The sequence below is a fragment of the Rhinolophus sinicus genome, chromosome 17, assembly GCF_057876585.1.
Source record: "Rhinolophus sinicus isolate RSI-liver-muscle chromosome 17, RSI-T2T, whole genome shotgun sequence".
NCBI classification, from domain to species: Eukaryota; Metazoa; Chordata; class Mammalia; order Chiroptera; family Rhinolophidae; genus Rhinolophus; species Rhinolophus sinicus.
The window spans coordinates 174,795,588-174,818,255 of NC_142517.1; the positions used below are offsets into that span (position 1 = coordinate 174,795,588).

A 22,668-nucleotide genomic window follows, 5' to 3' on the forward strand; every position below is an offset into this window, starting at 1 on the left:
TTTAGCTAAGATGTTTTTCATCTAGTATTTTATGCTATGCTTCATATCCTCTTCCCCAGTTCCTCTCATTTCAAAATAGATGCAGCATTATAGAATACTGACTCTTCCCAGAACCAGTCATTAAAAAGCACAACCAAGAAGCTACCGTGTTTCCCTGAAAGTAAGACCTAGCCGAACAATCAGCTCTAATGCATCTTTTGGAACAAAAAGTAATATAAGACCTGGTCTTATTTTACTATAATATAAGACCCGGTCTTATATAATATAAGATGCATTAGACCTATAAGATGCATTAGACTATAATATAAGACCGGGTCTCATATTACTTTTTGCTCCAAAAGACATATTAGAACTGATTGTCTGGATAGGTCTTAATTTTCAGGGAACATGGTATTCTAGCAAATTTTAATAGCTTTAAACAGAACATTAACACATTTTACTTATTCATATATTTCATCAAATAAAATTAGCAACGTCATTTTTCTTAGATACAACATTAATAAGGCTAATCGTATAACTCTTAAAAATTGGTTACTAAACACAAATTTTAGAAAATAAAAAGATAGGCTGAAAGGATTTCTGACTTGTTCAGAAAAGGGCAGTCATCTTGGAATAAACATACCTGAATAAACAGACATATTTGCAGAAAATAAATACAAGGTATACATGTGATGACAAAGTATCCAAGTTACGTCAGGGCTCACACTGAACACACAGTTCCTATGTTATGTTCTTTTCACATTATTCAGAGCTTCTATCAGATTGTTTTAGTTCTCTTTCTTAATCCGTTCTCATCAGTGTACTCTACTTTTGACATCACAAAGTTAAATGAGTTAAGACATGTAAAACATCTGAAACAATGTCAGACATTTATTCAAAGTTCTATTAGTGTGAGCTAAATGGAAAGAGCCTCATTTCTATCTGATTATTCTAATTTTTCATTAAATTTCCTCAAGCCTTTCGTGTTTTCACATTCAGTTCAGCCATTTAAAAGTTCTTGACATTTTTAAACCTTTTAAGAAAATACTCAAAAGTACATGCAATTTCTTAAAATTTTATGTACTGTATGCCAAGCTTAAATTTTAAAAGACCAAGGAAATGAATAATATTCATTTAGTCACTACCTATATTCTTTGCTGTCAACATTTACAAGTTAAATCCACAATGTTTGATACTCTCTGTAAAGGCAAATATCATCATGTTACAGGTTCTATTAACCCAAATTAGATTACATATACTTCAAGATTATATGAAATCTTACAAATTTTAATAAAAATAAAACATTACTAGTTTTATTAATAGTCTTTTTGTATTATTTTAAGAGACCTTGCCTCACACTCTACTCTCCACTTTTATTGATCAGATTGTCACGGAAAGCTACTGGTGTTCAGGAATGTCTTGCTAAGAACTTCAAGAGAGAGTTGGACTGCATTTGCAGTTTTCAGACTATGTTTTTTTGAGTTCTAGGGCTCAGAAGAGCTGCCTCTGTGTGGGCTGCACAGCAGGTAAGATCTCCACGCCTCTCTGACTGACCTGCCTCAGCCACACTCCTTTGGTTATTGCCCCCGACCTCTTTTAATTAACTCTGAATTCCGAAAGCAGCACATGACTATATCCACTAGTAATATTTATATATTACAGCCCCCAAGCCTAGTTCCTCTCTCTCCCCAGAGACACAGTGGCACTCGAGGCTCACCAGAATTCTCAGGACCAGGGAGCAAAGGGGGAAGAAAAGTACATGAAACAATATTCTCACTCTCAGGCAGAAAACGATGACACAGTGGGCAGCTGTGAGGTGATGATAGCCAAAGAAACTTCAAGGTCATTTGAAATTTGAGCTGAAGAAGATATGACAGCTAAGTGATAGCTGCAATTATATGAGGTAACAACCAAAAAAGAGAGAAGGCTACATACAGCCTGTATAACAGAGAACACAGCAAACACACAAAGAGCAGCAGAGACGGCTGGAGACAAAAAGAAACAGACTGCTTAAATTTGCCTTAAGTCCACACTTGCAGTCCAATTTTAAGACAGGCTATGCTGAGGTTTTCATCTCTGGATTTCCATTTGACCCCTGCATTTGTTTAATAACTGCCCCATTCTCTTTTCTGCATCTGTTTGAGTGAGTCTCTGCTCTTTTCAATTAAAAAATCTCTTCATGTTTTTAATTACAGCCAGACCTATGTTCTGTCATGTTGCAGTATCATGCAACAGAAGCCACTTTAGTCCTTTGACCTGTAGCATATGTTCATCTCAGTACCGCTCTGTGTTTTCATTTCTAACACTGCTCTCCCTGACTAGCCATTCCCATGTTACCTTCTGGTACCCTCACTCCTTTGCAAACGAGCCACCAAACAGCTCATCTTCTCTACAGAGGACCCTCTCTACCTCATGAACTCAATGGAGAAAGAAATTTATAAGCCCCACATTCTTTCATGTAGAAAACATAGATCCTGTATTCATGGATTCAGTTATTTTATATTTACTTTTGTGTTGCACTTTTATTTTGTATTACATTCTGTTTCTTCTTTGTTTTAGGAGTGTCTATTTTTATTTCATTTATTTACTTTTATCAGTTTCAGGTGTACAAAACAATGTACTAGTTAGACATTTACACCCCTCACAAAGTGATAAGCCCCTTGCCCCAGTCTACTATCCCACTGACATCATATATAGCTGTTACAATTCTATACATTTTGTTTCAATCATGGCTGATAAAATGAATGAAATCAAAGACAAGATGTTATTAGTAAGAAGTTACTAATGAAAAGCTTTCAGAATACGAGATCACTGACACAAGTACCATTAAGAGCCAATTTAAAAAGCCTTTCAATTAAGATGAAGGCTGGGAAAATTCAAGCCACCTGACCAAGAATATAAAAGCTGGTCCATGTTGAAAGGGCAGATTTATATCTAATTTTTGTATCTAATATAAAAGAACCCTTTATGGTTACTCAGAAGTTCCCCTTGAAACTTCTGAAATCTACTGTTACATTCTATTTAACCAGTAAGCTTAGCTGGTACTCCTTTGCTACACTACAAAGGCTTCAAAGTCTTCAAGTTTTATTGTACTAACTAATGGTTATAGAGATTCATTCCCCAAATGGAAGACAGTGTTCCAATTCCTAACTCTCCTAAATACTTTCTCTGCATCCCATGAAAACCAATAGTCAAATCTCATTTTTCATTTAATTGGATATGTCTATAGCATTTGACGGGGTTGCTCACTCCCACTTCAGGAAACACTCCACTTGGCTTTGAGATACCATACTCTCTTGGTTTTCCTTCTATCTCATTCATTGCTTTTTCTTTTCTCCCTGAAATCAAAATGTTGATCTGCCCCAATACCTGCCCACTTCATCTGCACTCTGTTCTTTCTACATTCATTCCCTAGGTGATCTCTTCCAAGAGCCCCAAGAGTTTCAGGATTATCCACAACACTATAATTCAAGTTATTGCCCCATCTCTGATTTCTCCCGACTTTATACCTAGCTGTCTATAATTCAACATCTCCACTTGAATGTCTAATATATATCTCAAACTTCACACATCACAAGGAAATCTCTTGATTTCTCCTTAAGCATGCCACTCCCTCAGTCTTTTCCATTTCAGTAAATAGCACCACCATTCACCCAGCTGCTCAGGCCAAAAATCTCAGCAGCATCTCTTTCTTTCTGATCTCACAATCTAATCTATGAATCTGTCTTGACAGCTCTAACTTCAAATTATATCCTGGATAGGGCCTCTTTTCACCATTTCCACCATTACAACCCTAGTTAAAGCCACTATCATCTCTTGCCTGGGTTACTCTCTTTGGGTTCTGTTCTTGCCACAATCCATCCTCTACACAGCAGCTGTGTAAGCTTATTAACGTAAACAGTTCATGTCCTGCTCCTGCCCAAAATTCTCCAGTGACTTCTCATCACACTAAGATATTACCAAAACTCCTCATTATAGCTGATACATGATCTGGTTGGTCCCTTTCTATCTCCTTGATCTTACGGTCTACCATTTCCCAATTAACTCACTTTCACTCCGGTCAGTCACACTGGCTTTTTTTGTATTTAAAATGTTCTTAATTGGCATATAATATACATTCAAAAGTACACAAATAGTAACAATAAGTACACAAGTCAGTGAATTATACCAAAATGAACATACCCATGTAACCAAAACCCAGGTGAAAATTATTAAGAAATACCTTTATACACTTTGTCAGTCACACTACTCCGTCCACCCTTCCATTAACTACTATCTGACTGCTAACAAAATAAGTTTTTCTGGTTTTGATCTAGATATAAACAGAATCATAGAGTATATATTATTTATCTGACTTCTTTCAGTCACCATTATGTTTATGAGATTCATTCACATTGTGAATAGCAGTAACTTTTTTCATTGTATAGCATTCCTTTGTATGAATAAACAACAATTTATTAATCCTTTCTACTGTAAATGACTAGTTAAGTTTTTCCAGTTTGGGGCTATTATAGATACTAATTCAATGACCATTCATTCAAAGACCATTCTTATGTATATTTTTTGGCACATAAGTACATACATTTTGGTTGGGTAATATACCAGGGAGTAAAACTGCTGGGTCAAAGGGTATTAATTCAATCACTTTTAAAAGATAATATCAAACAATTTTCCAAAGCAGCAGTACCAATTTCTACTCCACCAGTAATATATAAGTTTGGTATTCCACATCCTCACCAATACTTGAAATTGTCTTTCATATTTTAGCCATTCTAATATATTAGTATTTTATTGTGGTTTCAATTTGCATTTCCTTGATGATTAATACAGTTGAGTGCTTTTTCATGTTTATTGGTTATTTGGATATCCTCTTTGTGAAATATCTAATCTATTGCTCCTTTTTCCATTAGTGGTTCTTATCGTAGAAATTCTTTATATATTCTGAATATGATTCATTTGTTAGATATATGTATTTCAAATACCTTTAGTTAGTCTGTTGCTTGCCTTTCCATTCTCTTAATGATGTCTTAATGATGTCTTCTTGGACAGAAGTTCTTAATTTTAATGCAGTCTAATTTATTTTTGTCTATAGTACATTTAGTGTACTATCTAAATAATCCTTCCTACCCTCAAGGCATAACATAAGCATGTGTTCCAAACATTCAGGATGTTCTACTTATCTCTCTATTATTGATTGCCAGCTGAAATTCCATTGGGGCAGAGGACATAGTAAGATTAATCCTTTGAAATATGTTAAGACTAATTCTATGGCCAATTTTGGTAACCATTCCATGAGTGAATGAACATGAAATCTGCTGCTACTGAGTACATGTTAATTGGATCAAGTTTATTAGACAATGTCCACATCATGTCCACACATGTAAAATGTATGTGTAGACATGTACATACTGAGTATGTCTGTTTCATTTGTTATTGAAAAAAGTGTGTTCAAATTTTCTCCTAAAATGATGGTTTTGTCTATTTCCCATTTTAGAACTTTCCACTTTTTTGCAAGATCAAACATTTTTAAATGTTTGAAAATATCACATCCGTAGAATTATTTCAAACAGACAGAGATTTGTTCCCAGACTTGCTCAGTTTTAGTGCTAGTGTCATATTGTGTGCTATGAAACTCATTAAGTAATTTCAGTTCGGCTTCAGATTAGAGTTTTAGACAAGTATTTATAAAATATCTTTCTACAGTTGATAACTTTTTGGACTATAATCTCACCTTGGTGATGTTAAAACAGTGACGTGCTAAACAGAGTTTTCAACAGATTAAGCCAAACCCTACCTGCTCCTTAAGAGTTTTGAGCTAGCCACATTGGGCCCCAAATGCCCTAGGGTGCCCTAGGACTGAGGGTGACCTGGATTCAGACCAGTCCTCACTTGGAATGAAGCTCAGCTTCAAATCTTCCCAAAATTTGACTGAGATTATCTGGGATTAACAGTGCCCTTAGTCTAGACACCTATGGAAACAAAAGTACATCTTCCTCAGAGGAAGATAATGTCATCCTGGAGCTCAAATAATATTCAAGGAGAAATAACTCAATTATAAATAAACAGCACTCAGAAATAATCAGACACATAAAAGACCACATGACTAAAACCAAAGAGAAACAATATACACAATGGAAACAGATTCATAGGACATACAAATTTAGACTTGTCGTAGTTACCCATTTTATAATTAGAGAATGTCCTATTTCAAGAAAAAAGTTTTGCCATAAATGTACCTTATTTAATATTTAAATAGCTGTACCAGCTTTCTTTTAGTGTTGATATAGTATCTTTTCTATTCTTTTACATTTAACCCTTCTGTGACTTATATTTATGGTGTCCCGAGCACTCTGACATTCTTCGCTTTTTACTGTTATTATTATTAACCAATCATCATTGCAGTACAAGGCTGACACTATGCAGAGGCAGTAAAATGAATCTGATCCATATTCATAATCTACTATAAAAGGCTAACATGGACAAGCATACACAATTACTGAAGAAAAATAGAACAAATATATAAATGTAGTCAAACTCAGATGCCGTAACAAGCATGACAATGTACTTACTTAAATTTTGGCACCTCCTAAAGGCAAAACTTGGGCAATCTAAGACTGTTTTTACTGTTTTTAGAAATTAAAAGACATAGGTAGATGAGTTTTCAGGTTGTTCAATAGAGGGGGAAAGCTGGCATAGCTTTATTTAAGGCTTTTAAAGATCTAATTACTTAAAAAGCACAATAAATCCTTCAAAATGGAAATATGTTAATCAGTAGCTAGAAATAAGCATTCACTTTTATATTTTCAGATAATATTACTATTCTAGACAAAAAGCAACATTAACTTTTTCAAATTGATAATTATAAGGATATCGAAAGGTAACGTAAGATACAGTCAACCACTCCATATAATTTATATTAATGGCAACATTAAATCCTCCAAACCACAAACAAGGACATGTGTGGAACAATTTAATTTGGTGCTTGAAAAAGAAATGACAGATAATAGTAGTGCATCAGAATGAAATTTCCTGATTTTGGTGTCCTTATTCTTAGGCAATATACACTTAAAAATTTAGCAATAAAGGCTTATTATGTCTTCAACTTCCTCTCAAATGGTTTAGAAAAAATTATTCATAGATATATGTGGGGGAGATGAAGAGAGAAAAAAACAAATGTGGAAAATGGTAACAGGGGATATGGATGAGAATATATAGGAGTGCTTTGTACTTCTCTTGCATCTTTTCTGTAAGTTTGAAATTGTTTCACAATAAAAAGTTTTTAAAAAATTAAAATTAAATGTTCCAAAGGAAATGGAGCCAACAACCACAGTTAAGAAAACAAACCAACAACCACAGTTAAGAAAACAACAAACTCAGAAAGGCATACAACGGGGTGATGTGACTAATGCTTACACCAAGAGTCGGGGATTTAAATTCTAATCCGAGAGAATGAGTGAACTGCCTAGAACGAACACTGCATCACAGTGTCAGACAGTATGTGAGAGTCTTTCCTCACCATCGTTTAGGATTATAAATGGTGCTTTGAAATAGGTATATATTTTTGCTAAAAATTCAAATAGATTTTTCACCATACATTATTTCACACTGTTATAGAAGTTAACATCATAACTATAAAATAAGTTTCATAATGTATCTCTGGGATCTCAGCAGTCTGATCAGCAGGCTCCACAGTGAAAACAAAGGCTTTTTATTATGCTTATCATATTAACAGGCAAATACTGCATATGAATGGTAATAAAATATTCCTTATGTAAGTATAATATGCAGAGATAGGCAACAGATATTTTTTATCCTGCTTTGGATGCATATAATTCATGTTATTTTTGGATGAAAACTATATTAAACAGAAACAAATAACTGAGGTAGAAATATTCTACCTGAATCAATTCTTCCCAAATAGCTATTCTTTTTTTTTTTAATCTCAAATAAATGTTTGCTGCCTCTCCCTTTGGAAGGCCTTTTTATTTTTACGTCGACACTCTCAGTATATTTGCTGCTTTCTCTGTCAGACAAGTTTACCTGTCAATATAGTTGTTTTATTTTCACTTCCCAGGGCAATCGCACTGCAGGACCTTCCTTTAGTTTCTTGACTGGTCACCATTTATCTTTGCACATCTACTTCAAGTCTAGTTTCATCACACTTGCAACTGGCTGCTTCCACTTTAAACCCACAAAGGACAAATAAGAATCACAGAGCTTAACTCATACATGACTTATATTCATGTATCTTAAATCTTGTGGATAGCAACAAGAATGTCTATCAATAGACAAGAACACTACAAGAAAAGGAAATTACAGGCCAATATTCCTGAACACAGATGCAAAAATCCTCAAAATATTAGCAAATCGAATTCACCAATACATTAAAAGAATCATACACCATGAACAAGTAGAATTTATTCCCGATGCAAGAATGGTTCATCATACGCAAATCAATGTGATACACCAAACAAAATTAACAAAATGAAGGATAAAAATCATATGATGATCTAAGAGATGCAAAAAAGCATTTGATAAAATTCAATATCCTTTCATAATAAAAACTCTAAACAAATTAGGTATAGTCATGTGTCACATAACAACGTTTCACTCAATGCATATACCACAGTGGTCCCATAAGATTACAATGGAGCCGAAAAACTCCTGTCACCTATGTCATAGCACTACACACTACTCATATGTTTGTGGGGATGGTGTAAATAAACCTACTTCATTGCCAATTGTATAAAAGTATAGCACATACAATTATGCACAGTACATAACACCTGAAAAAAGATAATAAATGACTAAGTTACTGGTTTATATATTACTAAACTACACTTATCATGATTTTAGAATGTTCTCTTCCTACTTATAAAAAAACTAGTTTGATGTAAAATAGTATGTTGTGTTCCACCAGGAGACTTATACATCATGTGTTTACTGCATCTCTTTATTGCCATCATTTTCTCTTGTGACTGATTTAATAGGCTGTACCATCTAGGTTTGTGGAAGTGCAATGATGTTTGTACTATGATGTTTGCTCAATGACGAAATTGCCTAACAATGTATTTCTCAGAAAGTATCCCTGTTGTTAAGTGGCATATGACTATAGATGGAATGTACTTCAACATATAAAGGCTCGTATGACAAGCCTACAGCTAACACCATACTGATCAGGGAAAGGCTGAAAGCTTTTCCTTTAAGATCAGGAACAAGACAAGAATGCTGACTCTTGCCACTTTTATTTAACATAGTACTAGAAGACCTAGCCAGGGCAATTAGGCAAGAAAAAAGAAAAAAAAGTAACCAAATCTGAAGGGAAGAAGTAAACTGTCTCTGTTTAAAGATGACATGATATTATATATAGAAAACCTCAAAGACTGTTAGAACAAATAAACAAATTCAGTAAAGTTGCAGGATACAAAATCAGTACAAAAAAATCAGCTGCACTTCCATACACTAATATGAACTTTCAGTGAGAGAAATTAAGAAAACATTTTTCTTTACAACTGCATCAAAAAGAATAAAATACTTAGGAATAAATTTAATGAAGGAGTTGAAAGAGCTATACACTGAAAAAAAACACAAGACATTAATGAAAGAACTGATGAAGACTCACATAGAAGATATCCCGTGCTCATGGATTGGAAGATTATTGTTAAAATGTTCATATTACCCAAAGCAATGTACAGAGCCAATGCAATACCTATCAAAATTCCAATGGCACTTTTCACAGAAATAGAACAAACAACCTTAAAATTTGTATGGAACTACAGAAGTCCCCAAACAGCCAAAGCAATCTTGAAAATGAACAAAGCTGGAGGCATCAGACTTTCTGATTTCAAACTGTATTACAAAGCTATAGTATTAAAACACTACAGCACTGGCATGAAAAGAGACACATAGATCAATGGAACAGAATGCAGAGCCCAGAAATAAAGCCACACATATATGATCTATTAATTTTCAACAAAGAAGCCAAGAATATGCAATGGGAAAACACAGTCTCTTCAATAAATGGTGTTGGGAAAACTGGATAACCACATGGAAAAATAATAAAACCAAATCCCTATTTTCCATACACAAAAATCAACTCAAAATGGATTAAAAACTTGAATGTACGCCCTGAAACCGTAAAAACCCTACTAGAAAAAACAGGGGGTAAGTGTGTTGGTGTTGGCAGTGATTTCCTGGATGTGACAGCAAACACAAAGCCAAGGAAAGCAAAAACAAACAAGTGAATTACATTCAACTAAAAGCCTCTACACAGCAAAGGAAACCATCAACAAAATGAAAAGGCAACATCTGGAATGGGAGAAAATATTTGCAAACCATATATCTGGTAAGGGATTAATTTCCAAAATATACAAGGTACTCATACAACTCAATAACAAAACAAACAAACAAACAATCTGATTAAAAAGTGGACAAAGGACCTGAACAGACATTTTGCCAAAGGGGACATATAAAATGGTCAAGAGATACACGAAAAGGCATTCAACATCAGTAATTATCAGGGAAACGCAAATCAATACCACAATGAGATATCATCTCACACCTGTTAGGATGTCTGTCTATTATCAAGAAGATAAGAGATAACAAATGTTAGCAAGGATGGGGAGAAAAGGAAACCCTTGCACACGGTTGGGAGGACTGCAAACTGGTACTGTAAACTGGAAAACAATATGGAGGTTTTGCAAGAAATTAAAATAGAACTACCATATCATCCATAGCAAAGTGAGCTGAACTCAAAAGGTTCTATAAAAATCTTAATTAGTAAAATTATTTTATCTGTTCTTTCATAAGCTCTCAGGTTCTAATAAGTAACTAAATGTTATGAAAATCCCAGCATTTTATCATAATAAACAATGTTCTTTTAAAATGTCATCTATTCAATTGCCACTAACAACAGCAAACATACCTTTAAAAACTGAGCAATGATGTACTTCATGTCTTATAGATCTTTGCAATACATTAACATAATTCAATCTTTGAGAACTTTAATTATTTTCATAAGAAAAGTACATGTCTCAATTAATCAGCAACTAATCTTAATCTGCTTCAGCACTTCCCATTTAACTGAGCACTAATCAATTTTCCATGTGGCTGGTTTGTGTCTCAACAAAGTCATACGGGTATTGCATACGCTCACTGTTTCCATTCCAAATCCCACTTCTCTAATCCTTAGAACATACCCCTTTAAAATATCCCTTAAAACTTTTAATTTTCCATTATATTAATCACAAAACCCTTTCATTAGCAGAATCTTAAGGACACTTTGAAAAACACAAAATTGATACCATCCTGCATGCATATTTTGAGTTGGGTTGTGGGGAGTTAACTTTGTTTCTACTGTAAAATGCACTGGAGGGAGAGAAAAGAAAGGGAGGGAGAGAGTAAGTGAGGGAGGGAGAAAGGAAGAAGGGAATTCTTTAAAGAAAAACTTGAAAGTTCTTTAAATCCAATTCAGTTGAGAGGGAAATGTGGGTGGTACTACATGTACAGAATAAAAATGTAAGGATTTTCTGTTCAATACATACCTAAAATTAATTTTAATTTTTAAAGCAAATTTGCCTATTAGCTATTAACTTGAGAAAATAGGACTTCCGATATCTAAAGTAAAGGGTAAAGGAAATTTAAAATTTGTCTTCCTAGGAAACAGAATGAACTACTCTTTCAAATTGCTATTTATAAAAAAAAAAGTTTGTCTCTTTAAGAAACATTGGAATGATATAATCTTACAAAATTTTAGTATATGTGCTGCCGTAGCGAGCACAAATCTTACAAAGTTTTAATTAACCTATTGGAGAAGCACTCAGAAACATTCATTTTTATTTTACTGCATACCTAAACATTGAGGAAATGTTCTAATTTCTGAAATCTGAAACAGAATTAGCCATCCCCTTTACAAAGTGTTATGCTGCTCTTCAGGGTGGATGACAAGAGACAGTAAAACTGTCATTGTTCTTGCTGGAAAAAAACATTTTCTACAGTAAAAAGAAAAGAAAAAAATTCAAGCTCTATGGTGCCATCTTTAGGACTGTTCAAGTTTTCTTAACAAAACTCTAAATTTTTATAAGAAACAATTTACTGATCAGAATCATGATGAAGACAGAAACAATTACTATTTGTTTACCTTTTCTTAAGCTGCCTTTGCCCTATCTTATTCTCATATTAGGATTAAAAAACAATTATTAAAATACATTAAAATATTAACATATATTACATATTAAAATATTAAATATGAAAATATTTAAAATAATTACATAATTATGTATAATACTAACATTCTACAAAAAATTCTGAAAATAAAGGCTTTTAGGATAACGAACTCCATGTTCAACACCTTATGGTAGTGGTTTCTAAAGTGAGGTGCCACCAGTACCATCAGCAGCATCTGGGAATGTGTTAGAAATGCAACTTCTCAGGCCACACTTCAAACTGACTAAGCTGGAAATTGGAGGAGGAGGAGGTATCTGTTTGAACAAGCCCGCCAAATGGTTCTTGCAGAAGCTAACCTGTGAGAACCATTGTCTTAGGAGAATTCGGAAAAAGATCCACAGGTAACACTGAATCACACACATGGTTAAGAATCACCAGTGGATCAGCAACAGTTCATAACCTTAACTTCACATCGGGATCACCAGGGAACTTTAAAAATGCCTGGTTCCCACTCCAATATCTGATTTAATGGTTTGTGGAGATGAATAAAGCCTGGGCACTAGAATTTTTAAAAGACTCGCAAGTGATTCTAAAATACAGCCAAGGTTGAGAGCCTCTGATCTATTAAAGCTGGACCTCACTAAGAGTCTCAGATTAAGCAAAGTTTACAAAATCTCATTATAAAAATAAAGAGCCAGTTCTCTTCCAGTCTATTTCTCTTTCAAGGCTACACTAAATGTTTATTATTGTTTAGAGTAAAACTGTTTTAATAATTTATTAAATATGTACTGTGCATTGCTAGTTGTTATGGGAAGGTTAAAAAACAAAAAGGCATGATAGTACTTGCCTTTACAGACCATAGAATATACTTGGGCCTATTTCATAGTAACTAAGAATGACGTATAAATGCCAAATTTGAAGTACAGATTGAATGCATTGAGTCAGTAGAAACATAAATCACATTTAATCATAGTAGTATTTAAGACTGTCAAAAATAGGGTAGATCGCCAGTCTTTAAGGATGAATTAGATATAGAGTGCACATGGAGCATGTAGTGCGCAGATCTGATGGGAGAAAAGACACATACGAGGTGTTATCAAACAATACGGTGAATGTTTAAACAAAAAAATGCATTACAGTAAAAGGCACATTGCCATTAATCCCCCTCAAAATACTTCCCTTCGCTTCAAACACACTTATCCCACCATTCTTGCCACTCTCTGAAGCAGGTCAGAAAATCCTCTTTTTTGAGTATCTTTAGTTGCGCTGTTGTGGCTGCCTCAATTGTCTGACTCGATTTGAAACATTTACCTTTCATGGTCATTTTGACTTCGGGGAAGAGCCAGAAGTGGCACAGTGCCAGATCCGGTTAATAAGGTGGATGAGGACACACCGTAATGTTTTTATTTGACAGAAGTTGCCGTAGCAGAAGCAATGTGTAACACGGAGCCTTTCCGTTGATCACAAAATACGGTGAATGCTGCTGCTGAGTGCCATCCAAGGGAAAGGCAGGGATTTTCAATACAGGAAGTTGTGCCTTGAACCTTAGTAACAGTGTGTGACAATTTTCAACTTGTTCGGTGCAGTCAGTGAGATGTGAGCTATGGTTGAGAGAGGTGTGTTTTAAAGTGTGCCATAAATCATCCTCCATCATGACAATGCTCTGTGTCACACATTGCTTCTGGTATATGGCAATTTCTGTCAAATAAAAACATTACAGTGTGTCCTCATCCACCTTATTCACTGGCTCTGGCACCCTGTGACTTCTGGCTCTTCCCCAAAGTCAAAATGATTCTGGACATTGAGGCAGCCACGACAGCACAACTAAAGACACAAAAGAGGACTTCCAGAACTGCTTTAGAAAGTGGCAAAAATGATGGGATAAGTGTGTTTGAACCAAGGGTAAGTATTCTGAAGGGGATTAACAGCAATGTGTCTTTTAGTGTAATATATTTTTTTATATTTAAACATTCACTGTATTGTTTGATCACACCTCTTAGGTTTTATTGGGGGGGCTGACAATACGTAAAAAACCTTTCTCAGTGAAGAGTTCCTCATCTGAACCATGTATCAATGCAAATGAATTGACTATTTTCTCCATTTTCCCAAGGATGGTAGTACATACTTGGTACCACTCTCGAAGCACAGGACAGAAATAGGACACAAGTTAATTCTTTACATACAATGGATGCCGTGGGTCACAGGTTCTCACACTAACATGACTCAAAATCACTAGGAAGGCTTGTTAAGAGACCCCTGGGCTCCACCACTACAGTCTGACTCTGCGGTAGGGCCCAAGAATGTGTATTTCTAACCAATTCCCAAGTGCAGCTGATACTGCTGCAAGGATGACACCTTGAAAACATTGCCTTAGGGTACCAAGGTTTAATTCTCTGGTGGTATTCTGGTTAACAAAGGCTGATATAAAATATATTTTCATTTTCATTTGGAAAGTCATTCATACTCCTTAAAGCAAATGCAGAAAACAGAGAACAATAGGAAGAGGCAGCATCACTCTTACTCCCTCTATTCAAGATAACATTATCTTATCTGTTTTACTGCAGTCTTCTCTTTAGAAACGAATGGAGTATTCTTAGCTGTAACATATATAGGAATGTATACAAACACTGCCCCAACCTATACATGTCACGGAGGCCAAAATGCATAGCCAACTCATTCAGATGTGGTATGCTAGAGCATTAATTCTTCTCAGGCTCCTATAAAAAGACAGTTCTGCCCCCTGACAGTACCACAGGGCAGTTCACCAATACTGTCATATCATAACTAGTCTGTGTTATTACATTTGGTCAACTTGACCGAATGTTTAATGAAATATTTTCAACAATGTTATGTCAGCAATATATTTTCCAAGCCTTTTGATTTCTGAGAATATTTTTCTTTTACACTTACCCTAAATGGCAGCTTGATTAGGTAGAAAACTCTTGGGTCTGAATTACTTTATTTCATAACTTTCTCAATCCACTGACTTCTGGCACTTAATATAACAAAGTCTGAAACCAGAATGATTTCTGTTCCTTTGTACATACCTGTATTCACTAACCATCCTTTCACCGCCACGCCTAGGTCTGAATACTTGCAATTAGTTTTTGTTTGCTTGGGTTTTTTTTGTTTTTGTTTTTTTAATTTAAAGCTTATAATTTAAAAAAAAATAGTTAACTGAGCTTTTATCTAGGTGTTGATCTCTTTTCACTGATTTTATCTGGAATGCTGTATGTCCTTTAATTATACATACCTCAGGCTTGAGAGTTTTTTGTTTTTAATAAAAGAAGTCATCTGTAATTATAACTGACCAGCATTTCTGTTCCAAGTGTTTGATTTCTTTTCCATGGAGTATTTATCATTCCTTTGTTAGGTTCTCAGTATCTTTCACATTTCATTACCACAAAATGTTTACTGTCATCATTTTTATCTGTGTCTTTTTTGGTGAGAGCTTGTCAAGTTTGTCTTCACAGATACAACTTCATTATTTGTAACATTAAATTTAACTCCTTCTAATCTATTGATTCCAAAGAGGAAAGTCAGTTCTGTTGTCGCATTTTAGTTTCCAGTCATCCTTCCTTATGTTACCTGGGTTTCCTTTTCAACCTGTTAGCCTTTCATTTGAGCTCGTTACCTTATGGGCTGCTTTTCCTATTTTATTGGGGCCACATCTTTTTTTACATATTATTAAGTATGCCCCATGGTTTTTGTTTTATTTCCTGGTACCTTTCACATTCACAGAGCAGCTCTTCCTTCAAAGCTTCAAATTATTTTCCTTCCCCTTGTTCTGCCATATTTTTTCAGGGAGCTCTTCTTTTCCCCATGTTAATACTTCCTTGATAAAGAAAACACAATCATCTCATGCTCAGTACCTGTCAACAAGCAAGGAGGTACAGTCTGCCCTTGATCCTGCCGTCTAACCATCGCTGCTAGTGACATCCCTTCCCAAAATGCTGTGCAAGATCTAAGCAATTCCCAGTGACCAACAGGCTTCATCTAGTGTGATTCCATGAGAAAAAGAGGAGGACTTCTTGTATTCCCACTGATTAAATCTCTGAAACACTGGGACAAGTGAAATTTTTAAAATTCTACCCTTTGACCTCCTACTATCTACCTAAATCCTACCTTTTCTTGCCATGAAGACTCTGACCTCTCATTTCTTTAAAGGTTTGTCTTTGTTATAATCAGTGCCATACAAATTTACCACTTGTCAGTAATTATTTCACGTTTTCTCCATCTCCATACCAACTTGTTCAAGGCCAGTGACATTTAAGACTTTTTTGTAATAGTACAGACTCAAATATTTGTCAACTGATAGAAAGGCAGTACCAGAGAACTTTACAAAATACTCACTTTCATCACTAAGGTGAGATTTTGTGCAACAGATATGATTTTGGCAAATACATCCCCACTATTCAGAGTCTACAAAAAAACTCTCCATTTCAGATTCTCTTCTGAAGCTGTTGGAAACAATCAGTTTACTTCTAAGTAGAATAAGGGTTCTACATTACAGGAAAAAGATTCAATGAATTCTATTGGTTAGAAAAGCTTGCTAATTCAAGAAGCTGAAATAGCATATAACATAATTAAAAACATATTCTTTTGGGTGGAGATAGTCTGAAAGTGCTATAAGTATTATATCCCAAGCCTGCAAGGCTCCAAAATCCAAATATGATTTTGTTTCAATGAGTTCTACTGTATTATACTCATCACCTCACTTCTGCTTAATAATGAACTTATTTTTAATACAAATCACATATTTATGATGAGAGTAAAACAGTCTACTTACCCCACCCATTGTAATTCCATGAATAAGTGCAACATATGGTTTCTGGCAAGAATCTAAAAGAAATAGAACTGTAATTAGGTGCAATATTTAAAGTACATTTATTTTTTTCCAAAAACATGTTACATTAACTCTATTTTCCCAAGGAAATGCTTACAAGAAATATCATGGTAGACTAAATGTATGGCTTGTAAACATGTTCTTTTAAAAATGTTAATCCATAAACAATCCTGATCGCCTGTTCATTATCATTTAACAACTCTTCAATTTGAAACAAATGAAAGCCTTATATAAGTCACCTATTGAGGAATACAATTAACTGCCTTACAAGCAACTGACATTTATGTATATACTTGTGTTTTAAAGAACATAATGCTTTTTATACATCTAAAGTAATATCTGGAAACAAAGAGCAGTGCAGCATAAAGGAAAAAGCATGGACTGGAAATTAAAAGACCCAGATTGTAATCTCAGCTTTGTCATTAGCTGGCAATTCAACTATATTCAATATATATACAGGCATTTTATACACACACCCAAACCCACACATACCGGGGGTGCCAAAAAAATATATACATATGACTTATATTCATCTTTTGTTATTGTTATATATTGAGTATTACAATTTTAATACATTTTCATTTCTTAAAATGTGTATACATTTTTTTGGCACCTGCTATACACACACACACACTGGCAATTCAATATATATACTAGCATTGGGCATAAATATACATATTTACATATATATACACACACATTATATGCATGTCACATATGTGTGTATCATATATATGACACTCAGATTAAGTTTGCTCATCTATTACATGACAAGACTTAATATATGGCCTCAGAATTCCCTTCCCACTCAAAAATTCTGTATACTTTTACTCTGTTACTTTCCCTTTTTTGTTTTTCCTCTGAGCGGGGGAGTTGCCTGCAAAATAAAAATGTAAATCACTGAGTTTATGTTACAGCTTGTTGCCAATATGATCTCCTTACCAAAGGCCAATATCAAACTATAGTTTTAATCCAGCTAACAACTCGGTAAATATTCCCAATTTGCCAAATGAGCCACCAAAGCCCAAATCTAATTTCACATTCATGAAGACCTCCATAGCCCTCAATTTTGAACTATAATTCCCTAGAAACTATGAAAAGAAATTTCTCTATTGATTGAAATGGAGACAGACACACATACACATAGACACACACCATTTCAGCTATAGATACATATATCTCAGATATAAAATATTAGAAACTAATTGATGCAGGACATAAAACCAGAATCTGTCAAATTCCTTATCGACCAAAATACATCATTACAATGTGTAGAAGTTATTCCTTGAAGGCTTTCTCTCTGTAGATTACCATTTTACCAAACTCTCTTTTCAAACTACTGAGAGGTGTTTTCCTTATCCTTTCATTTAGTAAAGAACTACACTGTCTAATATAGTACCCTCTATCCAAACGTAGCTATTTAGATTAAAATTAATTACAATTAAATAAAATTTAAAATTCAATTTCTTGATCACACTAGCCTCATCTCAAGTACTCATTAGCCACATGTGGTTGTGGCTATCATACGGGGACAGCACAGATAAAGAATATTTTCATCATTGTAGAAAGTCCTAATGGGCAGTGCGGGTATAAATTTTTAGAAAAAAACATTCTAAGTAAATTTGGTATGTAGAATTTTAGACTTAAAGAGGTGAGAGATGTCTGTTCAATTTGGCTCACGGAGCTGGAGAGGAAAACAGCCTCTTTCCCCCACTCCTACTTTAAAGACATAGAAATTCTAGAAAAAAATAAAATTTAAATGCAATCCAAGTTCAAAGCCAAACATGGGAAATCCCCAGGTGCCAGAAACAAATAAGAAACTCAAAAGTCAATAAGTGAGTGGAAGCTACAGTCAAAGATTATGAATGTGTATCTGTTTTCAGTTGGGAATAAATTCTGGGCCACATACCTTCTGCAATGAGATATGTGCTCAAAGCCTCATGCTAGGAAGAGCTATTCAATTTGTAAAACATGACTAGAAAAACTCTACTTACTGATCCAAGAACTCAATTAAGTTCCTGCCCAGGAGAGGAAAGTCAGAGAAAGCAGATGCTCAAGCATTGGATAACAACCATGACCACTAAATTTCTAGAGAAACTTGCACATGGGCATTAAGGGGACATTTACCAGGGGTGCCAAAAAAAATACACACATTTTAAGAGATGTTAACACTTTGGTCAACATGGCTGAAGCAGTAGTTTGCCATAATCAGAAGTGTCTGGTTGCTGATGGTAACCACTTTGAGCACCACTTGTAATTGCATTAGTCGAATGTGACTTGTCGTCATCTTTTGTTATTGGTATATAATACAGTTTTTTCCTTTCTTAAAATGTGTATACATGTTTTTGGCACCCTCTGTGTAAAAGTGCAACAATCTGTATTAGTAAAAATTTGAAATGACCTAAAATATCTATTAATGTGGAATAATGTGAGATATATTCATAATATTGAATACTATAGACCAGTTACAGTCCATGTTATGAAAAACAACTTAAGGAATATATGTACAGTAAAATATTTATGCAAATTTCAAAAGCACAAAATAATACTATTTTTGCTCATAAATACGTAGTAAAAATATAGAGTATGGTCTAGCGGGATACACGACAAATTAATGACAATGGTTGCTTCTGGAGAGAGAAATGACACTGATAAAGCAACAAAATAGGCTGAACTGTTATTTTAAAACTTGTAGTACATTTCTCTTATATAAATTTTAAAACATCACACAAAAGTAAAATTCTGATGTCTGTTCATTCTGGGCTGGTGAGTACTCAAGTATTTATTACAGTATTCCCTGTAATTTAACATTTGAAACACATGCTTGATAAAAGTACTGCTTCAATTGTAACTCCTCAAGAATTACAAAATGAAACTTTTTACAGAGAAAACTGGGACCCAAGTTTCTTGTTTTCCAAAAAAGCCATCCATACAATCGGAATCCACGTTTTCACACTGATTGCATGACAAATCATAGTTAAGTACAGCCTACTAATATAAAAAGTGTGAACTGTTTGGGAATGAACAGTTAGAACAGTTTAATCAAATTTATTTATGCCTGGCACACAGTATATCCAAAAATTAACTGAGACTCTATTGATTCCATTTTTTAATAAATTTGTACTGTGCTGCTTTTCTTGATTCCATTTTCAAAACTCTCAGCAGAGCACACATACCAATGGCATTATTTAGTATATATTCTTCTCTGAAGAACTCTTGAGCCAACTTCTGGTTTGCCTTTGCAGCTTCTGAAACAGCTACAAAAAAAAAAAAAAAAGAAAAAAGAAGGATTACAAATTATTTAAAAAAAAAAAGAAAAAGTGTTTTCCAGTCAATATAGTCAAATAAAATAAATTAAAAATGTTGTGATAGTAAGAGGGGAAAACTCTAGAATGGGTTGTTAGTTGAAGCTGCCCATGCCACAGGCATCACAGTTAGCCACAGATTCACAGTCCAATGTCAAAACTTCCCCGCAAAAATTCTTAAGAACTTCTTACAAAGTGTTACACTTAAATTAGAAGTTATACATTGCTACAAAATGCATTTTCTGTTGACTGTTTTCGGTAGCACCTGAATAAACATTTGCTGGATAAGCACTTCCTTTAGCAATATATCTTAACACAAAGTGTACAAGGTCGGTCAATTAAGTTCGCAAACTCGTTGCAATGATGTTGCTAACCTTTTTTGATATCAGAGGGATTATTCATTATGAATTTGTACCAATTGGACAAACAGTTAACCAAGTTCACTATTTGGAAGTGCTGAAGAGGCTGCGTGAAAAACTTAAGACGACCTGAACTTGAAGCCAACAATTCATGGCTCTTGCATCACGACAAGGCACCAGCTCACACGGCACTGTCTGTGAGGGAGTTTTTAGCCAGCAAACAAATAATTGTATTGGAACACCCTCCCTACCCACCTAATCTGGCCCCCAATGACTTCTTTCTTTACCTGAAGATAAAGGAAATACTGAAAGGAAGACTTCTGATGATATTCAGAACATCCAGGGTAATACGATGACAACTTTGATGGCCATTCCAGAAAAAGAGTTCCAAAATTGCTTTGAAGGGTGCATTAGATGCTGGCATCGGTGCATAGCTTCCCAAGGGGAGTACTTTGTAGGTGACTAAAGTGATATTCAGCAATGAGGTATATAGCACTCTTTCTAGTATGAGTTCGTGAACTTAATTGTCCGACCTCATATTATACATACACATACAGAAATATATATATTCCATCGAGTTAATATTTCTGCCACATTCATTTCACTAAGGAATATTACTTGAGCATTTACTATGTAGGTATCATGTACTGTTTTAGGTGCTGTAGCTAACAAGAGAACAAATATATGATGGCTGCCCTGAAGTTCAGACTAATGAAAAAGGCTACTAAAATAGAGTCCTTATACTCTGCTCACTGTAAGACTGGGGTGCTGTGGGAATGGGAGCAGTAACTGAAAGAAGGCCTCTAAGAAGACATAAGTCTGAGCCAAGTTTGAACAATAGATAGGGATTTCCTAAAAAGTGAAAGGAGGAAAGTTTTGAGTAGATAAAGGAGTAACTACAGAGGCACATAGGCAAGAAAGAATAAAATAAAAAAATAAGTAGTTTTAAAAGACTGAAGGAAAAGGGTAAAAGGTGAAGCTAGAGAGGGTATAAATGGAAATATAACTTCTCAAGGATGTGGGTACAGCATACTACTGCCTGGCTTAATAAACAGGTGCTCAGTAAATATCTGAATGATAAATACTATCAAACAGTTTCATTTCTATTGCAATTTCCTATTATCCAAAGTTCACATCTACTATATTCTTACTCCAGTCAATGTCAAGACTACTATCAGACCTTTCTCTTCCACATATTGCAAGCTCCTATGCCTTTTCCTGTCTTAGGAGAATCATCTACTAAAATATACAAATTAAATGTATATTATATAATGTTTCTTCTTTTATGGGAGTTACATAAAAATTGTTGACTATTCATAGATATTTAGACTAACTCTAGCACTCTGATATGTCTTCCTTTAAAATGTTCCAAATGTTGACTTCTTTTCCTGGTTTTTAAAAGAAAGATTTAATATCTAGTTTTGTCATTCTGTGGCTTTAACTGCTCCATGTCCCCCCAAACCCTCATCTACTGTCTTTTATTAAGTCCTTATCACTGCTTACCAATTCTAAAAGGAAAGGACTATACATTGTATTGCCTGTTAAATAAAGCTCTTTCATGTCAAAAATCTTCTTAAATTTCCTTGTGGTCTTATTCTAATCAATTAGTTCCATATAAAGTAAAATTAAATGACATTCATAATATCATTTAAAAACAAATTTTGGAGTGCCAACTTATCATCTTGGACTATGATCTTTAAAGAAACTAAATTTTCTGAAATTGAAAACTATTGCTTTATACATGTAAACTGGAATAATTCTAGAATTTGTAACTGTATTTCCAAACATCAATATAAAGTTAGGCATCTATGCAAAAATAGCTCACAGTCAGAAGCTAAAATCAATACATAAGGCTTTGTCCATCTGTAAATTGACAAGGTCATAGGCCCAACTCATAGGAAAAATTAATTCCAGGTTGAAAAACAAGTTTTAAAATATTCACAGTGTCGGCAAAATAATAAATTCAAACACAATTTAGTTAACCAATCAGTCTAAGCTATTGAAAAATGTAAAC

General features: G+C 34.4%; 1 protein-coding gene across 3 annotated transcripts in view; it reads right to left on the reverse strand.

The window, feature by feature from the left end:
- HIBCH (3-hydroxyisobutyryl-CoA hydrolase) overlaps positions 1-22,668 on the reverse strand; it is a 75,707-nt gene that overhangs the window by 34,165 nt on the left and 18,874 nt on the right. For all 3 annotated transcript variants that reach the window (XM_088793802.1, XM_019740711.3, XM_074339398.2), the window contains 2 exons: positions 20,167-20,247; positions 16,934-16,986 (listed from right to left, as the gene is read on the reverse strand). In XM_088793802.1, the coding sequence (XP_088649928.1) occupies positions 16,934-16,986; positions 20,167-20,247 (134 nt within the window). The remainder of the gene's footprint in view (positions 1-16,933; positions 16,987-20,166; positions 20,248-22,668) is intronic.